The sequence below is a fragment of the Manduca sexta genome, chromosome 20 (assembly GCF_014839805.1).
Source record: "Manduca sexta isolate Smith_Timp_Sample1 chromosome 20, JHU_Msex_v1.0, whole genome shotgun sequence".
NCBI classification, from domain to species: Eukaryota; Metazoa; Arthropoda; class Insecta; order Lepidoptera; family Sphingidae; genus Manduca; species Manduca sexta.
Genome location: NC_051134.1, coordinates 12045263 through 12068880, shown reverse-complemented (window position 1 = coordinate 12068880; position 23618 = coordinate 12045263). Strand labels below are relative to the sequence as shown.

General features: G+C 33.0%; 2 protein-coding genes across 2 annotated transcripts; both read left to right on the top strand.

Moving 5' to 3' along the window:
- Positions 1-1557: 1557 nt before the first annotated feature.
- Positions 1558-9733, top strand: LOC115446898 (odorant receptor 13a). The gene is made up of 9 exons (XM_030173727.2): positions 1558-1740; positions 2409-2596; positions 2815-2978; positions 3968-4221; positions 4578-4674; positions 6640-6739; positions 7388-7495; positions 7720-7884; positions 9544-9733. Exons 1-9 carry the CDS (start codon positions 1623-1625, stop codon positions 9598-9600), a joined length of 1251 nt encoding a protein of 416 aa, XP_030029587.1. The 5' UTR covers positions 1558-1622; the 3' UTR covers positions 9601-9733.
- An 803-nt stretch (positions 9734-10536) lies between these two features.
- Positions 10537-19140, top strand: LOC115446897. Its single transcript, XM_037440792.1, has 8 exons — positions 10537-10850; positions 11920-12107; positions 12837-13000; positions 16050-16303; positions 16680-16776; positions 17500-17599; positions 18149-18256; positions 19003-19140. Exons 1-8 carry the CDS (start codon positions 10733-10735, stop codon positions 19138-19140), a joined length of 1167 nt encoding a protein of 388 aa, XP_037296689.1. The 5' UTR covers positions 10537-10732.
- Positions 19141-23618: the final 4478 nt, after the last annotated feature.

The window sequence follows — 23618 nt, the reverse complement described above, 5'->3', positions numbered from 1 at the left end:
TGGCGCATTCGTGAGATACTTCGGTGCATTAATTTGTAAGCGCAGAATAAACTAGGTACCTACTCACGTATCTAAATAATTATAATTTTAGGGTATTTTGACTTACTTAATTGGGACAATTGCTGGTAGCCTTACATTCAGTTTAAAAGCTGTCATATTATAAGTCTCCATTATTGTATTTATAACCCTGTATTTGAAAACATTCTGAACACATCCGGGGTATCTACCTACGTATCATAGGCCATTTACGAACTAATCGTCTTCCTATTTCATCAATAAACGTATTATTATTTATTATATTGTCTATTTTGATAATAGACAGCTATTAATAATGGATCGCGAGTTAATGTAAATATAATTATGGTCCGGAAGTTCCGATTAATTTAATAGATAACATAGTTTCCATGGAATTTGTAACAACTCGGTTTTAGAAATATTTCTATGATATTAATTATGTTGCTAAATGCCATTTAAAACATAATTAAAAAAATACATACGTATCTAAATACATACGTAAGAGAAAATACATAAACTCAAACCATATTTTTACTCTTATTAACAATAACCGCACATAAAATATATTACCGATCAAAACAGTTTTAACTTATCCTAGCAACAGTTACGAATTAAAGACTTAGCGAACATCTCTTTTATTAAAGCCAACGCATTTGTAATGAGGAAACCATAGAATTTAATCTCCGAAGCCTGTGTAATTAAACTGTAGGTTATACAAGCTTCAATTTTCCGAGTAAGTACTTAATTCCGCGCAGTATTAAGCCATGAATAACATAGCGAATAAAAATTATAATTTCGCCAAAATTAGTGAGCGTCCGTAAATTATATATTTGTAGTTTTATGGACATAAATTAATGTACCTAAATCTATTTGATCTGAGATAACAACCTTTATAATCCATCTAGTTTTTAACACAAAACTAAGTTTTGGATGACTAAAAAGGCAACGCCGAAAACAAAAACGGTGATAGAATATCATGGTGACTCGTTGATTTACGTAAATCACTTTTCGGGACCAGTCAAGTGCGAACCGATTGTAATGGACATTATAATAATGATTTTATAAAATATATAAGTGCCTACTGTTTATGAAATTTCTTTCGGATTTGCTGTTATAGTATATTTAAAGAACCTCGGTTTAATCATGACGTCAGTATAATGTGTCCTCCAAATTATGAACCTGCAGGTTTGAAGCTGAGTTGCAGCCATTGGTCGTATATACCACCAATAAAATTTCCATTCCATAAAGGGATAAAAACTACATTAATCTAAAGTTTTTTGTGAATAAATCTCGGACATAAAAACTCTTCCAAAAGACTAGTTATAATATATATCCCTTTGAAAAAGTTTTTATTATAAGTAATATTAAATGAATAGCATAGATTACAAATTACAAAATACCTACACATAATTTATAATCACATACCGTGTGATAGTAACCGTGTTCTCGTGAAATGGAAACGTACCGTCAACGTAGCATCCTTTGATTTAACTGTTAATTACTACCTAAGCCTTTGAATTATACCTACATGAGAACCATTAGCTATTACACCTACGCGCCTATACGGAAGGAAGCTTCGAACGGTGTAGACAACCGTGATATTCAAAATGGAACTTTGTAAAACTATTTGGAGAATAATAACTCCTACAAAGGCGTTGCAGCAATCGAGTGGCCATTTAGAAACGTTGTTCTTTGAGTCTGTTTATCGCGTCTCTTACTTGATGGGTAATTAGTGTAAAAATAGAATAAACTGTCACGCACATTCTTAATTATTCCAAACTATGTTTTCGTTCCTGCAGTTTTCGTTCTTAATTCAACAATAAGATAAGTTGCTTGTTTAATAGACGTGTTCGAGTCTACGAAGATAATATTGCATTTAACAACAATTTATAGTTTGAAAAAAATATAATTAGGGTTCCAAAAATATTGGCGTCGTGTTAATTCTTGACCACTGTTCCACGATTGCCTTCTCGCTATTAAGACGTGGAAGGTCTTGTAATTATATCATATTTTTTTAAATTTAATGATAAATTACTTTTGTTATTGTAAAATTTTTACTATCTACGTCTAACGACAATTTAGATCAACAGTTATTTATTTACGGAAATAAATATGTTTCTCCTCACCACATAACCAACTAGATAAAAATAAGCAAGTCATTTCCAACTTTCTCACCTTTCTTAAAAGGTCTTTTGTAAATAATGCAGTAAAGTGTAGAACTTTCCATGATAATGTTAATAGAATATCTCACAATCGAGGTACTGTCGCAAACTTTCCACTCTTCAATTTATCTTTCCTTGCTCCGATCCAGAGAAGTTAACATAAGTTGGGAGTCTTGGAGACTGTAACGAAGCAGGCCATTTGTTTAAGCTAAGTTCAAAACTTGTTGCCAGGACTGTCCACTTCAGACCACGACATGTTTTATTTATTGTACAGTACGACTGTTAAGTTCATGATAACTTTGCTCGTTTGTGGGGAGCTGTGGTACATCTTCACTGAAACTTCTAGTTTGGATGGAATCGCCTCCAGTATCAACGTGACCCTCATCCAGTTCATCACCATATATAGATACAAGAACATGGTATGTGGCACCCATTGTTTCTTATTTGGCTGTATGTGTAACTAGGCCATTTGATACAATTACAGTGACGTAATCGCAATTTAGATTTTATCTGAAAATAGTAGCATTGTATTTGTCGTGGTGTAGATTATTTTAGTATAATTTTAATGGAGTTTTACGATTGTCATACCGTAACAGGTAAAATTTATATTAAATGTGTTAAACACGTTTAATTTCAGATGGATCACAAAGATATTTACAAAAAGTTAGCAACCTCCATGGAGTCTCCGTACTTTGATACGTCGAATGAAAAAAGGAAGCAACTAGTCGTATTCTGGGCTAAAAGGAATGAAAAATATTTGAAGCTACTACTGTTTTTGGGAAATTGTACTCTTGCGGCTTGGTAATTAGCTGTCTTTGATAGTGTCTGAAATATTATAGCTCATTTTTTTATAATAGTGAATACTTATTACTAGAGGGGATAATAGTGAGTTACTGTGACGAAGATATCGGTTCAAAATCAGGGTATACGTCGGTATTTTTTAAATTCCTTTGTGTCAATCAAAGGGAATATAACACTACGTTAAACAGTGAATGTTAATAATAATTGCCCGCTGGCCGCTATAACGAACGTGACGTTGTTATACATTAGAACAAAAGGGGTTTTGTAATACTAAAAAAAAAAAAACGAAGTGAGACAAAAAGTAAACAGAAAGGATAGGTATGAAGACTCTCAATGCTCTTTTTTTCATTTTAAATAAGCATAGTCTACAAAAAGGGTTGGCGGATAATGAAATATGTACCAAGTTACCACATGTTGAAAGCTGTAACGTTGAAAAATATATTACCGGTTATATTTTTTACTTTCTCTGTATTTTAATCATATTTCACGTTATTGTAAGATCTTACTCTGTTTGAAATGTTAAATAAGGTTTCTGATCTAGAAAACGCACTGCCACTTCAGTTAAAAGGATTCCCTTTCCGAAATACTGCCACCAAGCAATGTCTATCAGAAAAATGTGCTGAGATATCTTTATCTGTGTTGTCCCTACGGAGCGTTTCATTTTCCAGTTAAGGTTTCTTAATGCTTTATTTAATAGGTAATCGAAATTATACTATAGGTAGTCATTAATGCAGCAAAAACAATTAGAAAGAAAGTTGTAAGAAAGTATTGATAGAGCTTTATCTACGTGAATCAAATTTTGTTTTTAGGGTTCAGTGTTTCTTTGACTGTGTAGATAAACAAGATATAATGTTTGATTGGCTGAACTCACGTCTTTTGTAGCGAATGAAAATAGGTCCCCGAACCTCAAATGACTAAATTTGTAGCGACATTCTTATAAATACTTAATCCTTTTTGGGCCATAGAAGTACAAAAATATATTTTTTCAGGTACTTATACCCATTAGTGGACGATATAGAATACAACTTGATAATCGGATTCCATACACCGTTTTCATTCAAAACTCCATTGCGATATCCAGTGGTGTATCTCGTTGTGGTGATTGCATTCACCTACATATCTCATTTCGTGATGGTAACAGACTTGATCATGCAAGCCCATCTCATACATTTGCTCTGCCAGTTCACGGTCCTTGCGGATTGCTTCGAGAATCTTCTAGACGATTGTCAGCATGGATTTGAAGGTAAAGATTCATTATGGTGCGTTCTTTGTCTCTGTGCCACCCTATGTTCGAATGGTAGTAAATGCCTCTGCCGTTAAGTCTGCCTATATACTTCTTTGTATATAAAGTGTATAAATAAATAAACCAAAAGTATTTAAGTTTCTAATAAAATTTCGAACTTCATATTCAACTAATATAATATCTACATTTACTTTAGGTATAACAGACTTATTCTCTGAATATCTTAATCATTGATGGTTGATTATGTAGGCTATAAAAGCCTATTCCCTTCAAAATAACGATTAATGATCAAGCAACAATCATAATATTATATCTAGAAATTTCTCAGCAGCGAAATTATTCATAATCCTTTTCAGATGTGCCTCGAAATATGTTAGTGAACAATAAACAGTTTGCGTCGAAATATATAAGGCGATTGGGGCATTTGGTGGAGCAACATAAGAAAATTTTAAAGTAAGAAACGGCTTTTACGTAAATACATTATGAGTAGATTTTTTTTTACTTTTTTTTTAATATCTACGGGACACTGGATTCAATTGGAACGATTTTTAACAAACCTTCTAGTGCGACTCAATAGTAATGGTCTTAAGCTAAAGCTAAATTATATCGCTTAGAAATAACAGCACTTATTTATATTATTCGTGCACTATACTTTGGTATGAGCAATTAAAAAAATGGCTGAAATAGTTTCAACCAACCGTACGTCATCGAGGTCAAGCCAAACGATATCTAAGGTTGCCTGAAACATGGTCATCAAGTCATAGATGATGATATTTGTTTTATGACATAGCAAAACGATATTTCCTATGAAAGAAAGGTATTTTGAATTTTTTATTCTGGTTACTTTTAATTGGACGCCATATTCATTGATGTTTTACAAGCCTATTATATAAATTCTGCAGTTTTACAAGTTTTATAACTATTTCCTGATATCCAAAATAAGCTTTAGATGATTGGACATGGGACATAATTTGAAAGTAAATAACTTGCGTTTTTAATGAAATCCAAAATCCATGGTCAAATGTAAATATTAACTACATTAAACTTTACTGAAATATTCATAGAAATAACTGTCAACCAAGGTAATAAAACAAACCTTTTGGAGTAATCTGAATGAAATAAAATCAAATTATTTACTTTATATATCAAAAACCAATACACCTTATAAAACTATAAAACGTATTCAGAATACCTTCGAGTTCAGGTCATCAAGTTCCATCACACAAGACGCTTCCTTTCTCCCTAGTACCTACCTCCAGAATTCCTCCTAGTACCTTTCTCTAACCTTGACTATCGCTTAAAATATATTTGTTTTTGACGACATTACTTTTCCACTATATGTGTTATTAAACATATCTTCCTACCTAAAAGAAAATCGTTCTAGCCAATTTTATTCACGCACATCCTTTTGTATTAATGCATGTGAGAATGTATTCAGCACGTTCTGCAATGCAAACGGAAACGGGCCGAGATTTCAATACCATTCCCAAACGCAATTTGTTGTTATCACATGACAGGTCAGCACGCGCTGTCTCGAACACGAAGTGGCTATTCGATTATCATTCCAAATTTATTCGCCATCATTTATGCTATAAATATATCCATTGGAAACATCCATTCGATATAAGTTACGGCGGATGTTGTTGATGAAGTTTGAATGGGAATAGGGTTGGATAAAACGACACTTGCGTGGTTTATTTTACAGATGTTTTTATAAGAACTTTTTACCTTTGTTCTATATATACTGAACCCTTCGGGAGACTGTTGGGAAATTGTTTATTATGATTTATGCGGTGACGTTAGATCTATAAGCATTTCATCGTTGTCCATGAAACTAAAATCTTATTGAACATTGCGACTAAAATTTTTAATCAAATCGTTATTCTGCACAGTTTCGTAGGCTTTTAATTTATTTGTCACGTTGTAACTAAATACTTTCATGGAGATGAAAATATATGCCGACAAACAGCTTAACATTTCGAACAATTTAAAAACCAGATTTTAAGGATTTTATTGTATCTTTTATCCCCGTAAGGTAGAGGCAGGATTTTTTGTGGGGACACGCCGGGTTTCGCAGTACCCCCAAAGGTTGGATTATGATTAATTTAATAACGAATTAGCGTGTCCCCAAAAAATAAGTGACCATAAAAGGCCTGGGTAGTATATATTTACTTTCCGCCGTGTGTTATCCGTCTCATGAAGTAACAGGAGGCGTGCCTATCACCACACGGGACACAAATTCCCGACTACGAGATTATGCCGAGTAGAAAAACCCAATATCACTTTGTCCGACCAGGGATCGAACCTGAGACCTCAGTACTGCACTCGTATCGTAATATAAATACGCCACCGGGGTAGTCAACTTATAAAAATGATGGAAATAATAATTTCTTCTCTATTGCCATTTTAATTTTACAGACACACAGTTAATCTAAGGAATACATTAAGTAGACCGATGTTGGGACAGCTAGCTGCTAGCGGGACACTTATTTGTTGCATTGGATATCAAGCTACTACTGTAAGTTTTTCTTCAATATTGTAAGAATGATTTGAATAAATCTTATGCTTTGTTTTCTGACGAGAAAAATCTTCAAAGCATAGAATTCCAAATTCCTGGAATTCAGTCAGCGTACCGAGATGAATTAAACTTGTAACTCATAATATAAAAGTAAAAATATGTTTGGATGTTTGTTAAAAATAAATGCAGAAACAGTTGAACGAATTTTGAAAAAATGTTGCACATGGTATATATCATGTCCTCAAGATCATGTACATACTTTGAAATTATGGGATTTTTTTGTATCAGATTATTACATATTTGGCGCTGGCGTCATACAGATAATGCTATGGACTGCTACAGTTTTTTAGGGACTTCTATAATGGGAACGGGTTTCATGCGGACGATGCCGCAAGTAACATCTTGTAGTAAAAGAAAATTAGGTTAGTTGTGTACTTTAATTTAAATTTCGTAATAATATGTGTGGTGTGATAGTGCTATTTAAATAAATAAATAAGTACTTATCGTCAACTGCAGAAACATTTACACTAGGCGAAGTAATTGAATGAGAAATTTCTAAAGCAGTAAGTTCTAAGTAACACGAGAATTTAAATTCAAGAAATAATTTCTAACCGTGTTTCTAACATAATCATAAAATTCAATTTTCAGACAATGACGGAGAGCATAGTCAAGTGCCTAATGAGTCTCTTTTACTTGGGATACAACAGCTTTGAATTATACATAATTTGTTTGTGGTGTGAAGAAATCACTACACAGGTATGTTTACATAATAGTTTCGTTACATACTAATTATCAATATTTTTTATCTTTATTATTACACGTAATAATCAATCAACCTTTATAAGTTATTTGACTAACGTTAAAAATAACTTTTACACTACCCAAACAAACAATAATTTTGCATTGATAACTAATTAATAGCATTAACTTTATGACTGATTAAAAAACAAGTTTCCTTAATTATTGTTTTTATTTAATAGAGCATGAACATAGGCGATGCAATATACTGCTCTGGATGGGAATGTGGGGTAACCAGGTTGCCCGGAGTACGTTCCACCATCACACTGGTGCTGGCCAGAGCCAACAAACCGCTGGTCTTGACTGCTGGAGGGATGTACAACCTGTCACTTACTGCGTATACCACTGTAAGCTTTCATCAATACTATGAAATTTAAAGTATAGAATATAATTATATTACTTATTTAATATTTTTCTCATATCCATATGATTTTGATTTTAATTTTGTACCTAAAATTATAAATATAATAGCAGAAGGTTAGTGCGTTTTACAAAAGAAAATAATTATTAACTTTTATGGAACGCACGGGTAATTAAAATGATAAATAGAATTGGCTTTTCTCTTTACATTGTATTTCCCGGTATAATGTTATCTTCAACATTTCATTTCAGTAGTAATTAATATCGTTAATTTTAATTCAATGGAAGAACGAATAAAACTCATGTCTTTGTTTTTGCTTTAACTTGACACGGGCAAGTAACTTCTACAATGTTGACCAACTAGATACTACATTCGATAGCGATGGATGTTTCTGAGAAAAAAATCTGAGACATGTCAAATAATCTTCGAGATTGAACATGGAAGATAATTAACGTATTTTATAAAACACACGCTTTAAAAATATTATAATAATTACTCCCCTTTGTTCTTGTATCTGCATTTATTTAGTAAAATAATTCCTTCGTTTTATTTTAAGATTGTTTTAATACAAATTGGTAAAATATATGTGGTATATATAATATTAAGTCTACATTCAATACCCAGAAATGTAGAATGATATAGACAGAAGTAATAATGTCGTTGTAGTAACGGCAATAAATATATTTTTTGTAGGTAAATACGTCTTGTAGCCTGAAGACAGAGCCCCTTGCTGTTATGTTTGACTTAATGAATGAGCAACATTTACTTATAAAATTTACTGGTATATTTATTTAGGTTCCTTGCCTTTCGGGATCTGTTATTTTCATACATATTTTATTTCTTTATTTTCATACAGAATAAGAAATTGATAACATTCATAAAAACACAATAGTCTTTTTAGTAAATCTATATATACGTATTATAAAGCACTAAAATTCTTCTATGCTTTGTCTTTTCATATACAACATGGTGGTGGTAACCAACCCTGGTGGTTGGTCACTGGTGATAGATCTCTCATGTGTGAGTCTCCGCTTGTAGTGTGTAAGCACTGTGTATCCCGGTTTGAACGACATTCTAGCCAGTGTAACTACTGGACATAATAAGACTTAACACTTCATGTCTTAGGATGGCAAGCGCAGTGGAATACCAAACAATACTTTTTATTCAAGCTGTTGGATGGTGTTTCTTCTGTTTATGGGCGGTCGTATCGCTCACCATCAGGCGAACGGCAAGCTCGTCTCGTCATTCAAAGCAATAAAGTAATTATAAAAGAAAAAATTATAATGCCTAGTAATTACGCCAGTTACAATGTGCTTAAGCATCGGAACAAGGTGGACGGACGACCTGGCTAAGGTCGCAGGAAGTCGCTGGATGCAGGCCGCTTCCAACAGGTCGACGTGGAGATCCTTGGGGGAGGCCTATGTTCAGCAGTGGACTTCCTGTGGCTGAGATGATGATGAAACATCGGAACACAAGAGTGCATGCACACTGCTGTTTGACAGTGGAAATTGCGGTGGTATCTTCTCAGACGGCGCGTCTCGTCATTCAAAGCAATAAAAAAAATACAACCATCAATTAGAAACACCAACAATTTTCCCAGTAATAATATTACTATGTTATTAACTAATATATGATTTTTTTTCAGTTAGTAAAGACATCATACAGCGCTCTGACAGTGCTGCTCCGTTTCCGTCACGAGTAGTGAATTTAGTTCGTCACTACTAGATAAAGTCGTGATATCATCGACATTACTCACGCCTATGTTTGCTTAGAACAAAAACCATTGTTTGATCAAACTGTAAACGCTAATATTGTACCACGTTGAAATATTTAATAAAAATACGCATGCAAATTTTGTTTTAATTAACTAGTGAACTGAGTCATGTATGGCCCTACGATGTATTTTCTATTCTCCATAAATTATAACGACTTGATAGACAGATATGTCAGATCAAAGTATGTCTAAAGTTTAATTAAAATTTGTTGTATGCAGACAAAGAATTGTTAAACAGGGTACCGTTTCCATTATAAAGTTGATATTATTTTTCGTTTATTTAATCGGTTCTTTGTTCTAACAAAAATGCCTTCACTCATTAATTTTAAGAAAAAAGGTAACTTGGAGTACATAATTTATAGATATTTGAAGTAGAACACAAAATAGAACAAAAAACACATATCACTAGAGCAACCACTCCTTGCTATATGTCTTTCGTCCCAAGATATGATAGCTGACGAGTTTATACCCATTTCGGCGACGAAATTTCAGATTCCGGGCTGATATAAAGCAGAAAAACCCAATATCGGAATCAGGACCCCGGAATCGAACACAGGACCTCAGAGCGGTGGTCTTTTTGCGCACGAAATATAACTACGCCACGAATGCAGTTCAGTTCAGCAATATTTAAAAAAATACAAGATTACATACCAGTCCAACTCGAATATATTTGAGAATTTTTATCATTGAATTTGATCTCCACCCATCCATGATTCAAACATACAGCACAAAAGATTGTTCGAATCGGCTATTAAAAACTCAAAATGAATCCCTAACATATTGCGTCAAAAGTCATAAACCTGGAGCCAATGAAAAACTATCTTTCGTAATTGGAATAGTTTATTCCTTTTTCGACCGCGCTTCTAACGTCCACGGTGATTTATTCGAGTTTTTATTTAGTTTTCCATTCCTATTCCAGGACGTTTGCTTCCAATGGTGGAGTGGAAACGGTCCCATTACAAATTAATTACTATTCTGCCATGTCAACTTAGGTTGCCTTAAAAATAGCGACGCAAGTATTATAAAAGAATCATTCTAGCTTGTTCTACAATATATCACGATGGGCCGTCTTAATTATTTGTGGAAGAAATTGACTCCGACAAAAAGCCTGGAGCAATCCAGTGGCACTCTGGAGACTTCATTTTATGAGTCTGTATATCGTATTGCTTATTTAGCAGGTACGTGTGAAATTAAATGTAGTTTTAGTAATTATTTGTAATGGAAAGTTAAATAAAAAAATATATAATTATGTAATTAAAAATAAAACGACAAAGACGAGTTGAACCCGTTCAGCGAGAGTTGCCAACCTAACTCTTTTTGTTTTATAACTCGTTATGATATTCGCTGTAAAAACACACGTTCTTTAAAAATTGTGCCTCCAGTTATGGTTAAAAAAATAAAGTTTTTCAATCCCTTGTCGGTTGGACACACAGACCTTTTGATTCTCTTTTCGTCAGCACAGTTTACCGAACGTTAAAAACAACGTACTTATACACGAATAATGTAAAATAACATAATCTAAAAAAAAATTTGCTGCTTTATAGTATACTAGACTATTTTATTTGAGGGTTTTTGCCCAGAGATTATATTTTTAGTCCTACACATGTATTTCTAGCAGCTTTATCAGAATCAATACTTGTTTTAAAAGAACATACATAAAACAATAAAAATGTAGAAACGCAAAAAATATTTGAACACTCTACAAGTAAGAAAAAGTTGTTTGTATACCGTAGTTAGCACACAACATAATTTTATCGTTTCAGCTTTTTATAGCTCTGCCCGGTTTCAACAAATTTAAGTAACTATAATAAAGTACGCCCTTAGGCCCTTTTTATCTTGCTATTCATCCGCATTTTAGGTCCTACTGTTTTCAGCTTGAGTGAGTTTCAATTGAATTTAGTTGGGTATAAGGCTACAAAGGTATATCACAAAAGGTCAACAATATGAAAACTGTCAAGCGGCATTGTAATAAAAATAAATAGCTATATTTAATCATGTTAGTGTGCTAGAGTTGTCGAAAAGCTGTCAATAAAAAAAAAAAGTTGCGGTTATACTTTGTTACCTCTATTATGTTATAAGATTATAATCTATCATTAAGTATTATAGCTAAGTTTTATTCACTTATTAGCCCTTATTGCATTGAATGTTTTATGAATATAAAGCTATTTAGCTACTTAAATTAACACAAATTTAAGTAACATTGTCTGTAAATGTTACGTTTGTTTAAATACGTAATACCTTTTGTAGGGCTGTCGTCTTCAGATTACGGCATACTGTACATAATCTATAGCACTTCGGTAAAAATAATGGTTGCATTGTTCGTGATCGGCGAACTGTGGTACGCCTCCACCGAGCCCTTGAGTCTGGACGAAATTGCCGCTTGCATCAATGCCATTGTTATACATCTCATAACTCTGTACAAACTCAAGAATTTGGTAAGTATACAGATAAAATATGTTATGGTCTAAATAACAGCGAGTTTCTTAGGTAATAGAGCATATAATATGTATATGTATATAATAATAATATTAGCGCTGTATTATATACTTGCCCACTGCTGAGCACGGGCCTCCTTTACTATTGAGAGGGATTAGGCCTTAGTCCACCACGCTGGCCTAGTGCGGATTGGTAGACTTCACACACCTTCGAAATTCCTATAGAGAACTTCTCAGATGTGCAGGTTTCCTCACGATGTTTTCCTTCACCGTTAAAGCGAACGATAAATTCACAAAGAATACACACATGATTTTTTAGAAAAGTCGGAGATGTGTGCCCTTGGGATTTGAACCTGCGGACATTCGTCTCGGCAGTCCGTTCCACACCCAACTATGTATGCTAGATGACAATTAGATACCCTTACAGATTTGGTAGATAATTTTAATTATACTGATAAGAAATTCTCTATTACTTTTATAGTAAGGTCAGGGGAGCCTATTCCGTCTACGAGGGCAAATCCGTCTTTTTGCAATGACGGGTGTTGTAATAGAAGAATAGTTTTGACGGCCGTATTGATTAAAGCGCCGAAAAATTCCCTATTTACCTAAACCAACTATGAAAGGTGTACTTCGATTAGAACGCCCGTAATTGCAAAGGATGGATTTGCCCCCGAATGCGGAATAGAGCCACCTGACTTCACCTAGTTTATTAAAATATTTTTTTATTAGATGGATCATAAAGATGTTTACAAAAGACTTGCTACGTCCATGGAGTCTCCATTTTTCGATGTTTCAACTAAACGACGACAAGAAATCGTCAATTTTTGGGTGCAGCGGCACGAGAGGTACTTGAAACTGCTTCTTGCCTTGGGAAATAGCGCTCTTACCGCCTGGTAATTCTTATTTATTATCTACATACATTATTTTACAGCAAGTCAGCAATATGTTCGACCTTCTCCTTCTGTTTAAGAATTATTCTCTACATGCGTCTGTACTTTTATATCATTCCGTATAAAGCCTCCTTTTTGACCTAGATTTTTTGCAAACTAGATAAATGCCACCTTTCTATCCCATCCTTCCAATGACATCGCCCAACATCTCTGTCTCAGTACAAATATCTTCGAATCCAACAGCTTTGGGAGATACATATGCTACATCTAAACTTGGTCAGTTAGGTACCTACTTCAATACGTTTATATTGTTGTCACCAACACGTATTTATGTTTTGTAGGTGACCTCTTCAATATGTTAGTCATAAATAAATTCACAAAACACTTATTTGTTTTGAACTAAACAGGTTTCTGGCTAAATGCATATGTAACAAAAACAGAGCCGCAAGCAAATCTTTCCATTATTCAGCGTTGTACAACACTTGCACTAAATTCTGTGAATGTACGTGGCCAGTGAAAACAAATAGTTGTATATTTTAAACATTTTTATAGCACGTGCTGTATAATTTGATTTACGCGTGAATAACACATAAGGCAGGATTATATACTATTACAAGTATACTTTATTTTTAGTAATTACCAGCAAAATCTAAAATGATTCTCTGCTGAGCAAAAATTTGGAAAAATTCAGATTAAGAAGAATTAAAGCTATAATTATTGTATCCGTTACAACATACGTGATTACATCCAAATTCTCTATCATTTAATAAAGAGATTTAAGAATATCGTTTACGAACATTTTAATTAACTACTTACAAATAAAAAATGTATAATCCCGAAATTGGAGTACAGTGAAATTACTGTCAATGATTTTGAAACAATAATACTCCCAAGCCAATGTAATATTAAATGGTCAGAGAAGCTGTTTTATTCACTGAGTGTGAATAATACGAGTCTTTACAACAATCTTTCAGAAATCGGACGTTTTCTTACAAACAATTTGTTTATGAGACGTAAATATCTTAAGGTATTTAGCAAAAAATGGTTCAAACCAGAAAATTCGAAAATAATAAGCCATAAAAAATCATACGTTTCACCGAAATCTTAGTACTGACGATACACAAGTAATATTATTTTTCACCTATTCTACCAATATAGACTTTGTTAGTCTTTAATTTGTTATTTTTGTGCGAAATTCCTTCCAAAGAAGCCCAATTATGAGTTTATTTCCGAGATACACCAAACGTATAATAAAGTTACTATCGTGAGAAAATCCGCATTTATAATATATATTAACATAATACTACTGATATCTATTATTCTGAATTTCCCGATCTTTATTTCCACTCTTCTCATATTTGTGATTTAGGCCGCTCACTATACCTTACGCCTCAATTATTCACAAGACGTCTTGGCTTGAGCCCAATTTTCTTTACTCATGTCCTTATAGCATACAAAGCAATGATATGTGGCTTAACAAAGTGAAGGTCAAACAACGAATGGAGTGTGTTGAATAATATCTCAACAGTTTTCTCTGGTGTAATATTTTTTTTATTTTCTAAGACGATTTTCACGGAGCAGAGCCCTTATGCTTCATTTAGACTATCGCCGAGTTAGTTGGCGAATAATTCGTGCACGAGTATATGACTACTACTATGTGTAACGAATACACCCTAATAAGCTGTTTACACACTCGTGTTCGTGAATATTCGTCTGTATTCAGCAAAATCCCTAAATCAGGGATTATATTAGAGGAAGCTTAAAAACAAAGTCCACGAAATTCGAAATTAAAGAATTCCACGTATAGGCAACGGATTAATAATTCCCTGGCCGTAATGACAAGTGATGTATAAACATTTCATAAGAGAAGTTATATGCCTTGGGTGACTGTTAATCATCTTACTCCTTATATTACTATATTATATATACGGTTGATTATAAATTTATTTTGACGCTTAGAAGAAGTAACCGCTAAATGAATTTGGATGAAATTTAAAACATGAATAGACCATATCGTACATAAAGGCTAGTTTTTATTCCAGTAATTTGCTAAAGTGGGAAATATTTGTATCTTCAATCAGATTTTAAGAAGATAAGATTGGCGTCGTGATCAGAACACTGATTTTAGGATTTTTGTAGCCATAAAGGCTTTAAACACGAGCGAAGCTCCAAGCAACATCTGTTATGAAACGTATCAAACTGATACCATCTAAAATCACCGCCATTGAATACAAACATCCACAAACAAAAATGTACTTATAAAAATTGGATAAGGGTGCACCTGCCAATTTCCGATACAATTATAGGAAAGAAGTGACCTGTGAGACCGGCAATAACTACCCTGTTGCTCGGCAACTATTTTGCCTCGTTAGAGGGACACCTTACTATTGTCAGGATTCAATTTGTAATTCATATAGCGATGATATTTATTCTCCTTTTATCTAATAAATGCAATAAAACTGGAGAGTTTGTTTATGTGTTTATTTCGAGGCTTATTGCTGAAACTGCTGCTTCAGTTCTGAAAGCAATGTCAATTTTTTGGAAGCTACATTTATGCATATTTTTATTACGCTAGAACAGATTTAATAAGTCACTTGGTGTAATATTTTATACACAATGGCTAGAATTTGTAATTACAGTGCGTAGATTTCTTGATAATAGATAATTTATTTATCAGCAAAATTAAAATGTTTTTTTTTTTTTTTTAATGTAAGAAACTGTAATGTATACATGTAGATTCAGTCACAGAACTTTCTTTTTAAAAAAAAATAAGAAAAATCTAATTTGATGCCTGTACAGTCAGTCATAGAAATAGCTGAATAAATTCTAATATCAAAGCGCCTTTAAGATTTTATGTTCTCAACAAGAATCGTTTCTTCTTTACTAAGATAAATTTTACAATTTTATTTTATTTAAGATATATATATATAAGTAATGTTTCGATGAGAGTAAATTTGTAGAAGCGTTTTCAAGTTTTTTATTTGTTTAGCATCTTTCATGGCTGACTGCACATATTTCATTAATCATCAATCATCACGTATCTTTGCTTTAGGTACATGTATCCCCTCTTGGACGAATTGGAGTACAACCTCATGGTAGGAGTCTCCTTGCCCTTCAAATACAATACTCCGTTCCGTTACGTCATCACCTACATCCTCGTCGGCATCGCCTTCAACTACACCTCCCACTTCTGCATGGTAACAGATCTCATTATGCAATCACATTTGATACCCTTGATCTGTCAGTATAGTGTCTTGGCTGATTGTTTTACCAATTTGGTTAGTGATTGCGAAGTTGGCTTTGAAGGTAAGATAAGCTACATATTTTTATGATTTTTAGATTTTTTATTTAAATAAGAACGTGTTGTATACGCACTGGAAGCCAGTTGTGATGTTTTGGATCAATGAAACTGAGCAATTGTATACACAATAGTTGTTATACAAGAATTAACACCCAAATCGCACCAAGCGAGTATTCCTTTCCAGTAATTATGATTGATTGATTTATTTTTCTTTTTCCTACATTACGCTTATAAAAAAAATATTAACTTGTTCCGATTCGAAATACCACACCAATATTTGCAGGTCATAATATGTCGGTTATTTCTTAAATAAAGTGTGATCTACTAGATAAAAAAAATACAATAAAATATTTGATCAAAGCCAAATTAAATTGATTGCAGGAATTGCTCGAGAGCATTTGGTAAATAATAAAAAGTTTGTAAAATTGTATTTACGCAAATTAGGCAATTTGGTTGAACAACACAAATTTATTTTAAAGTAAGTATTTCCATTTAGTTATTAAAACTAAACAAGCATTAAAATTTTCATCATTAAATTCAACATCATAGAGCCTTCATACATTGTCTTTAGTCTTACTTATCGAGTACACCAGAATATTCTGGAAAAAAATCAATTTTGTCCCAGCTGAATTCAGTTCCCCCACGTCAGTTGGGCTAAAGTGTAGTTGACAACGTATAAAGGACATTGTGCATTACACGCAGACAGTTCCCAATTTAGCTCTGCGCTACGTACAGAAACGTTTGAAAACGCTGAGGTATATAACTCGACAAGATCCAAAATTTCTGATTAATGCCACAATAAAATGTATTAATATTATGAATGCGAAAGTTTGTGAAGCTGTTTGGATATTAAAACTTTCATTAGAAGTAAACGCAGTACCTATGGAAAAATGAATAGTTTGGCGGAGGGAAATTACATACGTATGTCTGTATACCTCTTGTATGTCTTCGGATAAATTACATTGTTGGTATTACTAATTAAAGTCTTCATCATGTAATATAAAGTTGTATGCAAACATTAATCAGCAAAAACTATTACAAAACTAAACACACAATTTTCCATTTAATTTATAGTAGCAATTAGCCTTTATCAAAGTAAACAAAATAATCAAAGGCGACTGGTCAATAACAAAATAAGAAAAATGTTTCCCAGTAAGTAATAAGTAGCCATTAGGGAGATAATAATCTATTGCTTTTATAGCCACAGTATAGAGCTGAGAACCATACTGAGTGTTCCAATGCTAGGTCAGCTGGCGGCGAGCGGCATACTTATTTGTTTTGTTGGCTACCAAGCAACTACGGTAATTGCTGTTTTTTTTTATTTTAATCTTGGCTTTATTTCATTATCAAGATTCTAGGACTAGTTTACTCATATACTTATGTACTGAATACACTACACATTTTTTTTCTTTTTTGTAAGAATCTGGTTCTTAGCAGTAAATTACAATCTAATCTATAAGACTAATAAGCAATACAATTCTAACTTAATTTTCTAGGTATACGTTTACTACAAGTAAGAATAATGTCCTAGGCACCTCCTTAGAGTCTGGTAACATAAAAAAAACACTTTGTTCGTGTGTTATATATACTTAGCACTGACACTATTATTTGTTAGTTGTAATTATGCACTACACTTTCTACACTAGTTCGAAAGGTTTAGTTCTTTTTATACACTACACATAACACAGTATACGGGTATGATATGTTCTGTATTCCTGTATCTTTGATTCCTCTCCTATTTGAGGACTTCTCCTATCCTTCCTATTTGAGGGTGCTGCGTAATGTTTTTTCTGATATTTGATGAAACTTAAACGTGGAATCGATATTTTATTAGGTTTCGTTTTTTTCAGACAATTTCAGTAAATATTACAAAGTGTTTGATGAGTCTTTTTTATTTGGGTTATAACATGTTCACGCTCTACATCATCTGTCGGTGGTGTGAAGAAATCACAATTCAGGTATTTTGAAATTAATTAATGAACATTGTATAAAATTACTATGTGAGGAGAAATAAAAGCGTTTTCTTTTGAAAATAGGTATTTGATACTTGAGTTCTAAATTAAAATATCAAGACTTGTCACATAGGTGCAATGATTTTTAATACCTACTAGATATGTATTTTATAGTTCTGGAATACAAATTAGGTCTAAAAAAAGAAATAACTTTTTTACATTTTAGATGAAGAAACTAATCTTTAAAATTTATCACTTTTATATTTAGAAAAGTATCAACTTTGTAGATATGAGTTACTTAAATAAATATTAAATGCATTTCATATCGGACGTAACTTTCCGCAACACCTCTAAGTATTATCAATTTAGCATATCTTTTATCTTCGAAGCGGTGCAACTGAACTGACGTTCCCACAATAACGAGTCCCACTTGTTCCATTTGAAAGAAAAACTGATATTGGATGTGTTAACTTTACAAATTTACTAACATTTTCATTCTACACAGAAATACTTTGTCTACAAACATAATTTTCTATTAGAGTTCTTGTTTGTAAAAGCACTTGTGCACAAATTGAATTTATCGTTACATAAAATCACTGTTATAATTTTTCAATTTCTGTGGCCCATGAATATCTTACAAGGAAAAAATAACCACATAGGTTAGAAAATTTGTGGTTATTCCTTGGTATAGATACCAAACTAAAATCAATATTATGAATCATACAAAAATATTTTATCTTCTCATATTCTAGAGCCAAAACATCGGAGAAGCGATTTACTGTTCGGGCTGGGAACAAGGCATGTCGAAAATACGTGGCGTTCGGACCACCATCCTTTTGGTGATGTTACGATCCAGCAAACCCCTAATATTTATCTACCAATGCCGTTAATATCACTAAGACATCGATATCTTCTGACTTTACACGACTCAGAAAAAGAATTTAAAAATATCAATGAAGACCCCAATAATATATTGCAAGCAGGTGTAGCATGTATTTTGAGTTTATATGGCGCTCCGTCTAAAACTCATGATTTAAATACATTAAGGTTTAATTCTTTCATAAAAGCAACATCCAAAATACGAGTGTTCTTTTGTCATCACAACAACTGATGCAGCGTTTGAGCACCTTAAAAGAGTGTACCTACAAATTCAGATATGGCTAGGAAATGACGTAGTTATTGAAAATTGGGGATGGAAGTATTCCAATAACATGTACATCCCAATAACAATGAATCAATTACCTGCTCTGGATAATTTATTGCAAATGTTATTTTGTAATTGCTAAAAGAGATGTGGAGCTGCGTGTGGATGCAGAAAAGTGGTTTATACTGCAGTGTAGCATGTTTACAGTGCAGCGGAAATAGTTGTTCCAATACTTCACCTATTATACAGATAGATGAAGTAGAAGAAAATATTTGATGTAGACAACAGTGTAATATATTTAAATAAACAGATTTTGTACTAATTTTTTTTTTCTTTTCATTAGTCGTAATTAATTACCTTATTTTTAAATGTACACAACAGAGTACGTTTCATTTATAATTAAACTGGCCGAGAAATTCCATTGTACATAGCAGCTTTCGCTCCGCTCTCGCTTCCACGTTTTTCTACTGTTGGAGACCCTACTGCTATTTTTTTACACAGGTATCTTTGAATAATGTTCCTATATGTCTACTCAGGTAAGATTTAACATATAATTAAAAAATACTGTTTAAAGTGAAAATATTTGGTCAAACATTAATTTTTATAATATTTTTTTAACAATGAAAAATGGAGTGCACAAAAATTTTTGGGTAAACATTGCAATTTATAGTTTAAAAAACAATATCCCACATCGATCGTATTAATTCATTCACTATAACTCTAATCCGAGGTTTTACGGTTTTGAATGTTCCAGACACTCCACTAGAGACACGTATATGAAACATCGTGTATTATTAAATCTGAAATTAGCATGGTATCTTACCATAATAATATTAGATATAAGTGGTTTAAATCATAAAATATATACACACGCCATTTATACCCGAAGGGTAGGTAGAGGCGCAACTGGTACACCTACTTTGCACCGTGTTTCTTCTGTCCTGTGATGTAATAGGAGAAGGGCCTAACACCATACCGGACACAAACCTCTTACTCCAGGCATATATCGATCAGTAAAATTCAATATTACTATGTCCGACCCCGGAATCAAACCCGAGACCTCAGTTAGTAGTCGTACCGTGATACTATTACGCCACCGAGGTAGTCATAAAATACGTAGTTGAAAAACGCCCTATAAGCAGAATTAATGATTATTACTCATTTGACTATCGCATGTTTAAGATTAATTTTCCGTAGCAGAACAAATTTCTTAATATTTGCACTGTCTAATAGGTCAATCAGTAATATTAAAGTTTACATAAATCTCCTAAGCTTATCAACATTTATTTGAAGAGGCAAAAGGTATTTTGCTGAAAGATCAAAAGTCTAATAATTAAAAATAATGTCGAATTTAAAAAATGATAGATTGAAATCACGAAAGGTTCAAGTATTTTGGGAGACACTCAACTCTATATCCAGAGGAAGATTATTGTTAACAAAATAGTATGTGAATTTCATTCATTCTTTTTTATTCTGTATAAAAATACATTAAGGTGACTTTGAAACGAAACAAATAGAATGAATGAGTATTTATTGATGTTTACGACGACATTTATACTTCACGTGTTATATAAACACTAGAGTGAGCATTTTTTAACAGAAGCCCATTACAAATTCTTTATAACACTTTTCACATAATTTCGTTTCTTTATAAATGTTTAAAAATTATTTGAAGATAAACAATTCTTAATTTGAATGGTAATGAATAAATGCTTAATGATAGATTATCCTTCAATAGAGTACAGTCAGCCCCTTAAGTAGCTGAACTTATTCAAAACTACACATTGATTATACAATATTGTGTACTTACTATTTATTTTTCTCGTCACCTTTAAAAAATATATATGTATTAATTAAACATTGCGCAAAAAATATTTTAATTAAACTTAAGTCAAAAGAGTCAACAGTCAAAAAAGCAGCTCATCTTATATTAAAAAGTATACGACGCATAAATACTATCTAAGTACTTACCCAAATTCCAAAATAAAGAAATTATCATCAACTAGCGACCCGCCCCGGCTTCGCACGGCTGCAATGCTGATACTAAATACACTACAGAAAAACTGTGAACGTTGTATATAAAAACATAGCGGCCCACTCTGGCTTCACACGGGTATAACATAACAAAATAACAGTATTTCTCCACTATTTAATGGATGTTATTATACATATAAACCTTCCTCTTGAATCACTGTATCTATTGAAAAACCGCATCAAAATCCGTTGCGTAGTTTTAAAGATTTAAGCATACAAAGAGACATAGGGACAGAGAAAGCGACTTTGTTTTATACTATGTAGTGATACTCGAGATTGGGATTACGAACGAGAAGGGATTTTTGGATTCACTGAATCTCACTCACCATTAATAATATTTTTATCACTTTTTTTATAAATGAAAAAAAATCTATTCGAACCCAACAATCTCAAACCGAGCAAAACTATCCAACAAATACCCTCATAGATATCGAAACAGGTATTAAATCAAAAGATAGATAAAAGCACTCGTCCGCTTTCATAGAACAGGTCTATCTATTGTTAGGAACAATGGCTCCTCAATTCAACGCTAGGAATTAAAGGCTGGAACAATCCGTTGAGAGATAGTTACCGGCATCGTATCGTTTTCAAGACTGTATTGTTGATGCGATGTTTTCTATAACATAATTAATTATAGGCACATATCTTAAAGGATTCTTCGTAGAGTGGGCATTAGTTATACCGTAACATAGATTTGTATGAAATATTAAAGCTACACATAAAGTAAATAATTAAAACATATGAACTTCGCATACTACTGACAGCGTATGTAAGTAGGAACAAACAAACGTATCATAGAAGCCTAAAGAATAACAGCCCTCGACATTATATTTCGCCACATTGTATTAGACACGAATTTAGATTCGCAAAAATTTACCTCCTGATTGTTCTGAAGTATTTTTTAAGGAGAGCTCCAAGCATCGCATTCGCGGGTACTGTGCTGTCTGTCGTATGATTGATTAATTAGTGTTTCGATTGGCTAATTACTGGGGCGAACCCGTGCGGCGAGTTAATTTACAAGTATGTCTACGCGCGTAAATCTTTTCGTCAATTTTGTTCGAGTGTTAACATGCTTGCACTTTACTATGGTTCACTACGTAGTTACTACTTTTTATAAAATGCTCATTGAAATTTACAATAGGTGTGTGAAAAGGTCTCTACTGAATATTGGCATTGTTGAATTAATTGAAAACTATATACTCTCGCCAAATATTCACAGCTCAGGTCTCCAATAACATTATGCATACGACCAGGAGAGCGTGGAGTATAAAGCGACGTCACTGCTCCAGGTAACTTTTCACCTACGTCGCTTCAAACAACCACACCCAATGCGCTAGGAAACTCGTGATAAATATACAATATACATATGTATGCAAGCTTACGCTTTTAACCTAGTAGGGTTAGGCAGAGACTCAAGTACACCTACTATACTTCTCTGTGTGATGTCATATGAAGTGATAGTGTAAGGTAATGATTTCTTATGTTTACGCGAATATTAGACATTGAAATTAAATTATTTTTCGGATTTTATCGTGGTTTTTTATTTTATAATTTTCTCCCGACATTGCGAAGACTTTGCAGCCATCAAGCTGAGAGAGGGTTGGTCCTGACTGAGGTGTTGGTCGTCCGATTAGTGAAAGTTACTATATCTACTTACATTCTATGAAATAAAAGTGATAGCGCAATATAAGCTCACCACATCGAAGACAATTTTCTTTCTTGGCGATTATATCAATTTGATACAAAGAAGCCGCACGAAAGTTCGTTGATAGGCCTAGGAATCGAACCATGGCGGAGTTCATGGCCAAAAATCGTTGACAGTAGACAAATGAGGCGATAAATCTAAAACACTGTATTAATTTTTCTTTGCCATAACAGTAAAATAATATATTGCGTATGTTTATTTTCAAATATTCGTAGAAAATGTTCATCATACTAAATTGCTTTAAACACCGCTTCCACGAAATATTGCGTTATTATTAATATCCTGTTTATACTTTTACCTATCAACGATGCGGCATCAACCATTTTTTGTAACGAAATAATCCTTTACAAGTTTTTTCGCCCCAATTCTCTCAGAATCCTTTGTTTTACATTAAAATTTTCATAAATCTATGGTCAGGAGATGTTATGGTTGACAATTGTTTAGTAACCTATAAGAAGGCAAATAAAGTTGAATATGCTAATAAT

Coding starts and splice junctions, on each gene's coding strand:
- LOC115446898 (XM_030173727.2), top strand. CDS start 1,623: ATGGAACTTTGTAAAACTATTTGGAGAATAATAACTCCTACAAAGGCG. Junction 2,597..2,814: donor TATATAGATACAAGAACATG/GTATGTGGCACC, acceptor GTTTAATTTCAG/ATGGATCACAAAGATATTTA. Junction 4,222..4,577: donor TTGTCAGCATGGATTTGAAG/GTAAAGATTCAT, acceptor AATCCTTTTCAG/ATGTGCCTCGAAATATGTTA.
- LOC115446897 (XM_037440792.1), top strand. CDS start 10,733: ATGGGCCGTCTTAATTATTTGTGGAAGAAATTGACTCCGACAAAAAGC. Junction 10,851..11,919: donor TCGTATTGCTTATTTAGCAG/GTACGTGTGAAA, acceptor TACCTTTTGTAG/GGCTGTCGTCTTCAGATTAC. Junction 18,257..19,002: donor GTGAAGAAATCACAATTCAG/GTATTTTGAAAT, acceptor CTCATATTCTAG/AGCCAAAACATCGGAGAAGC.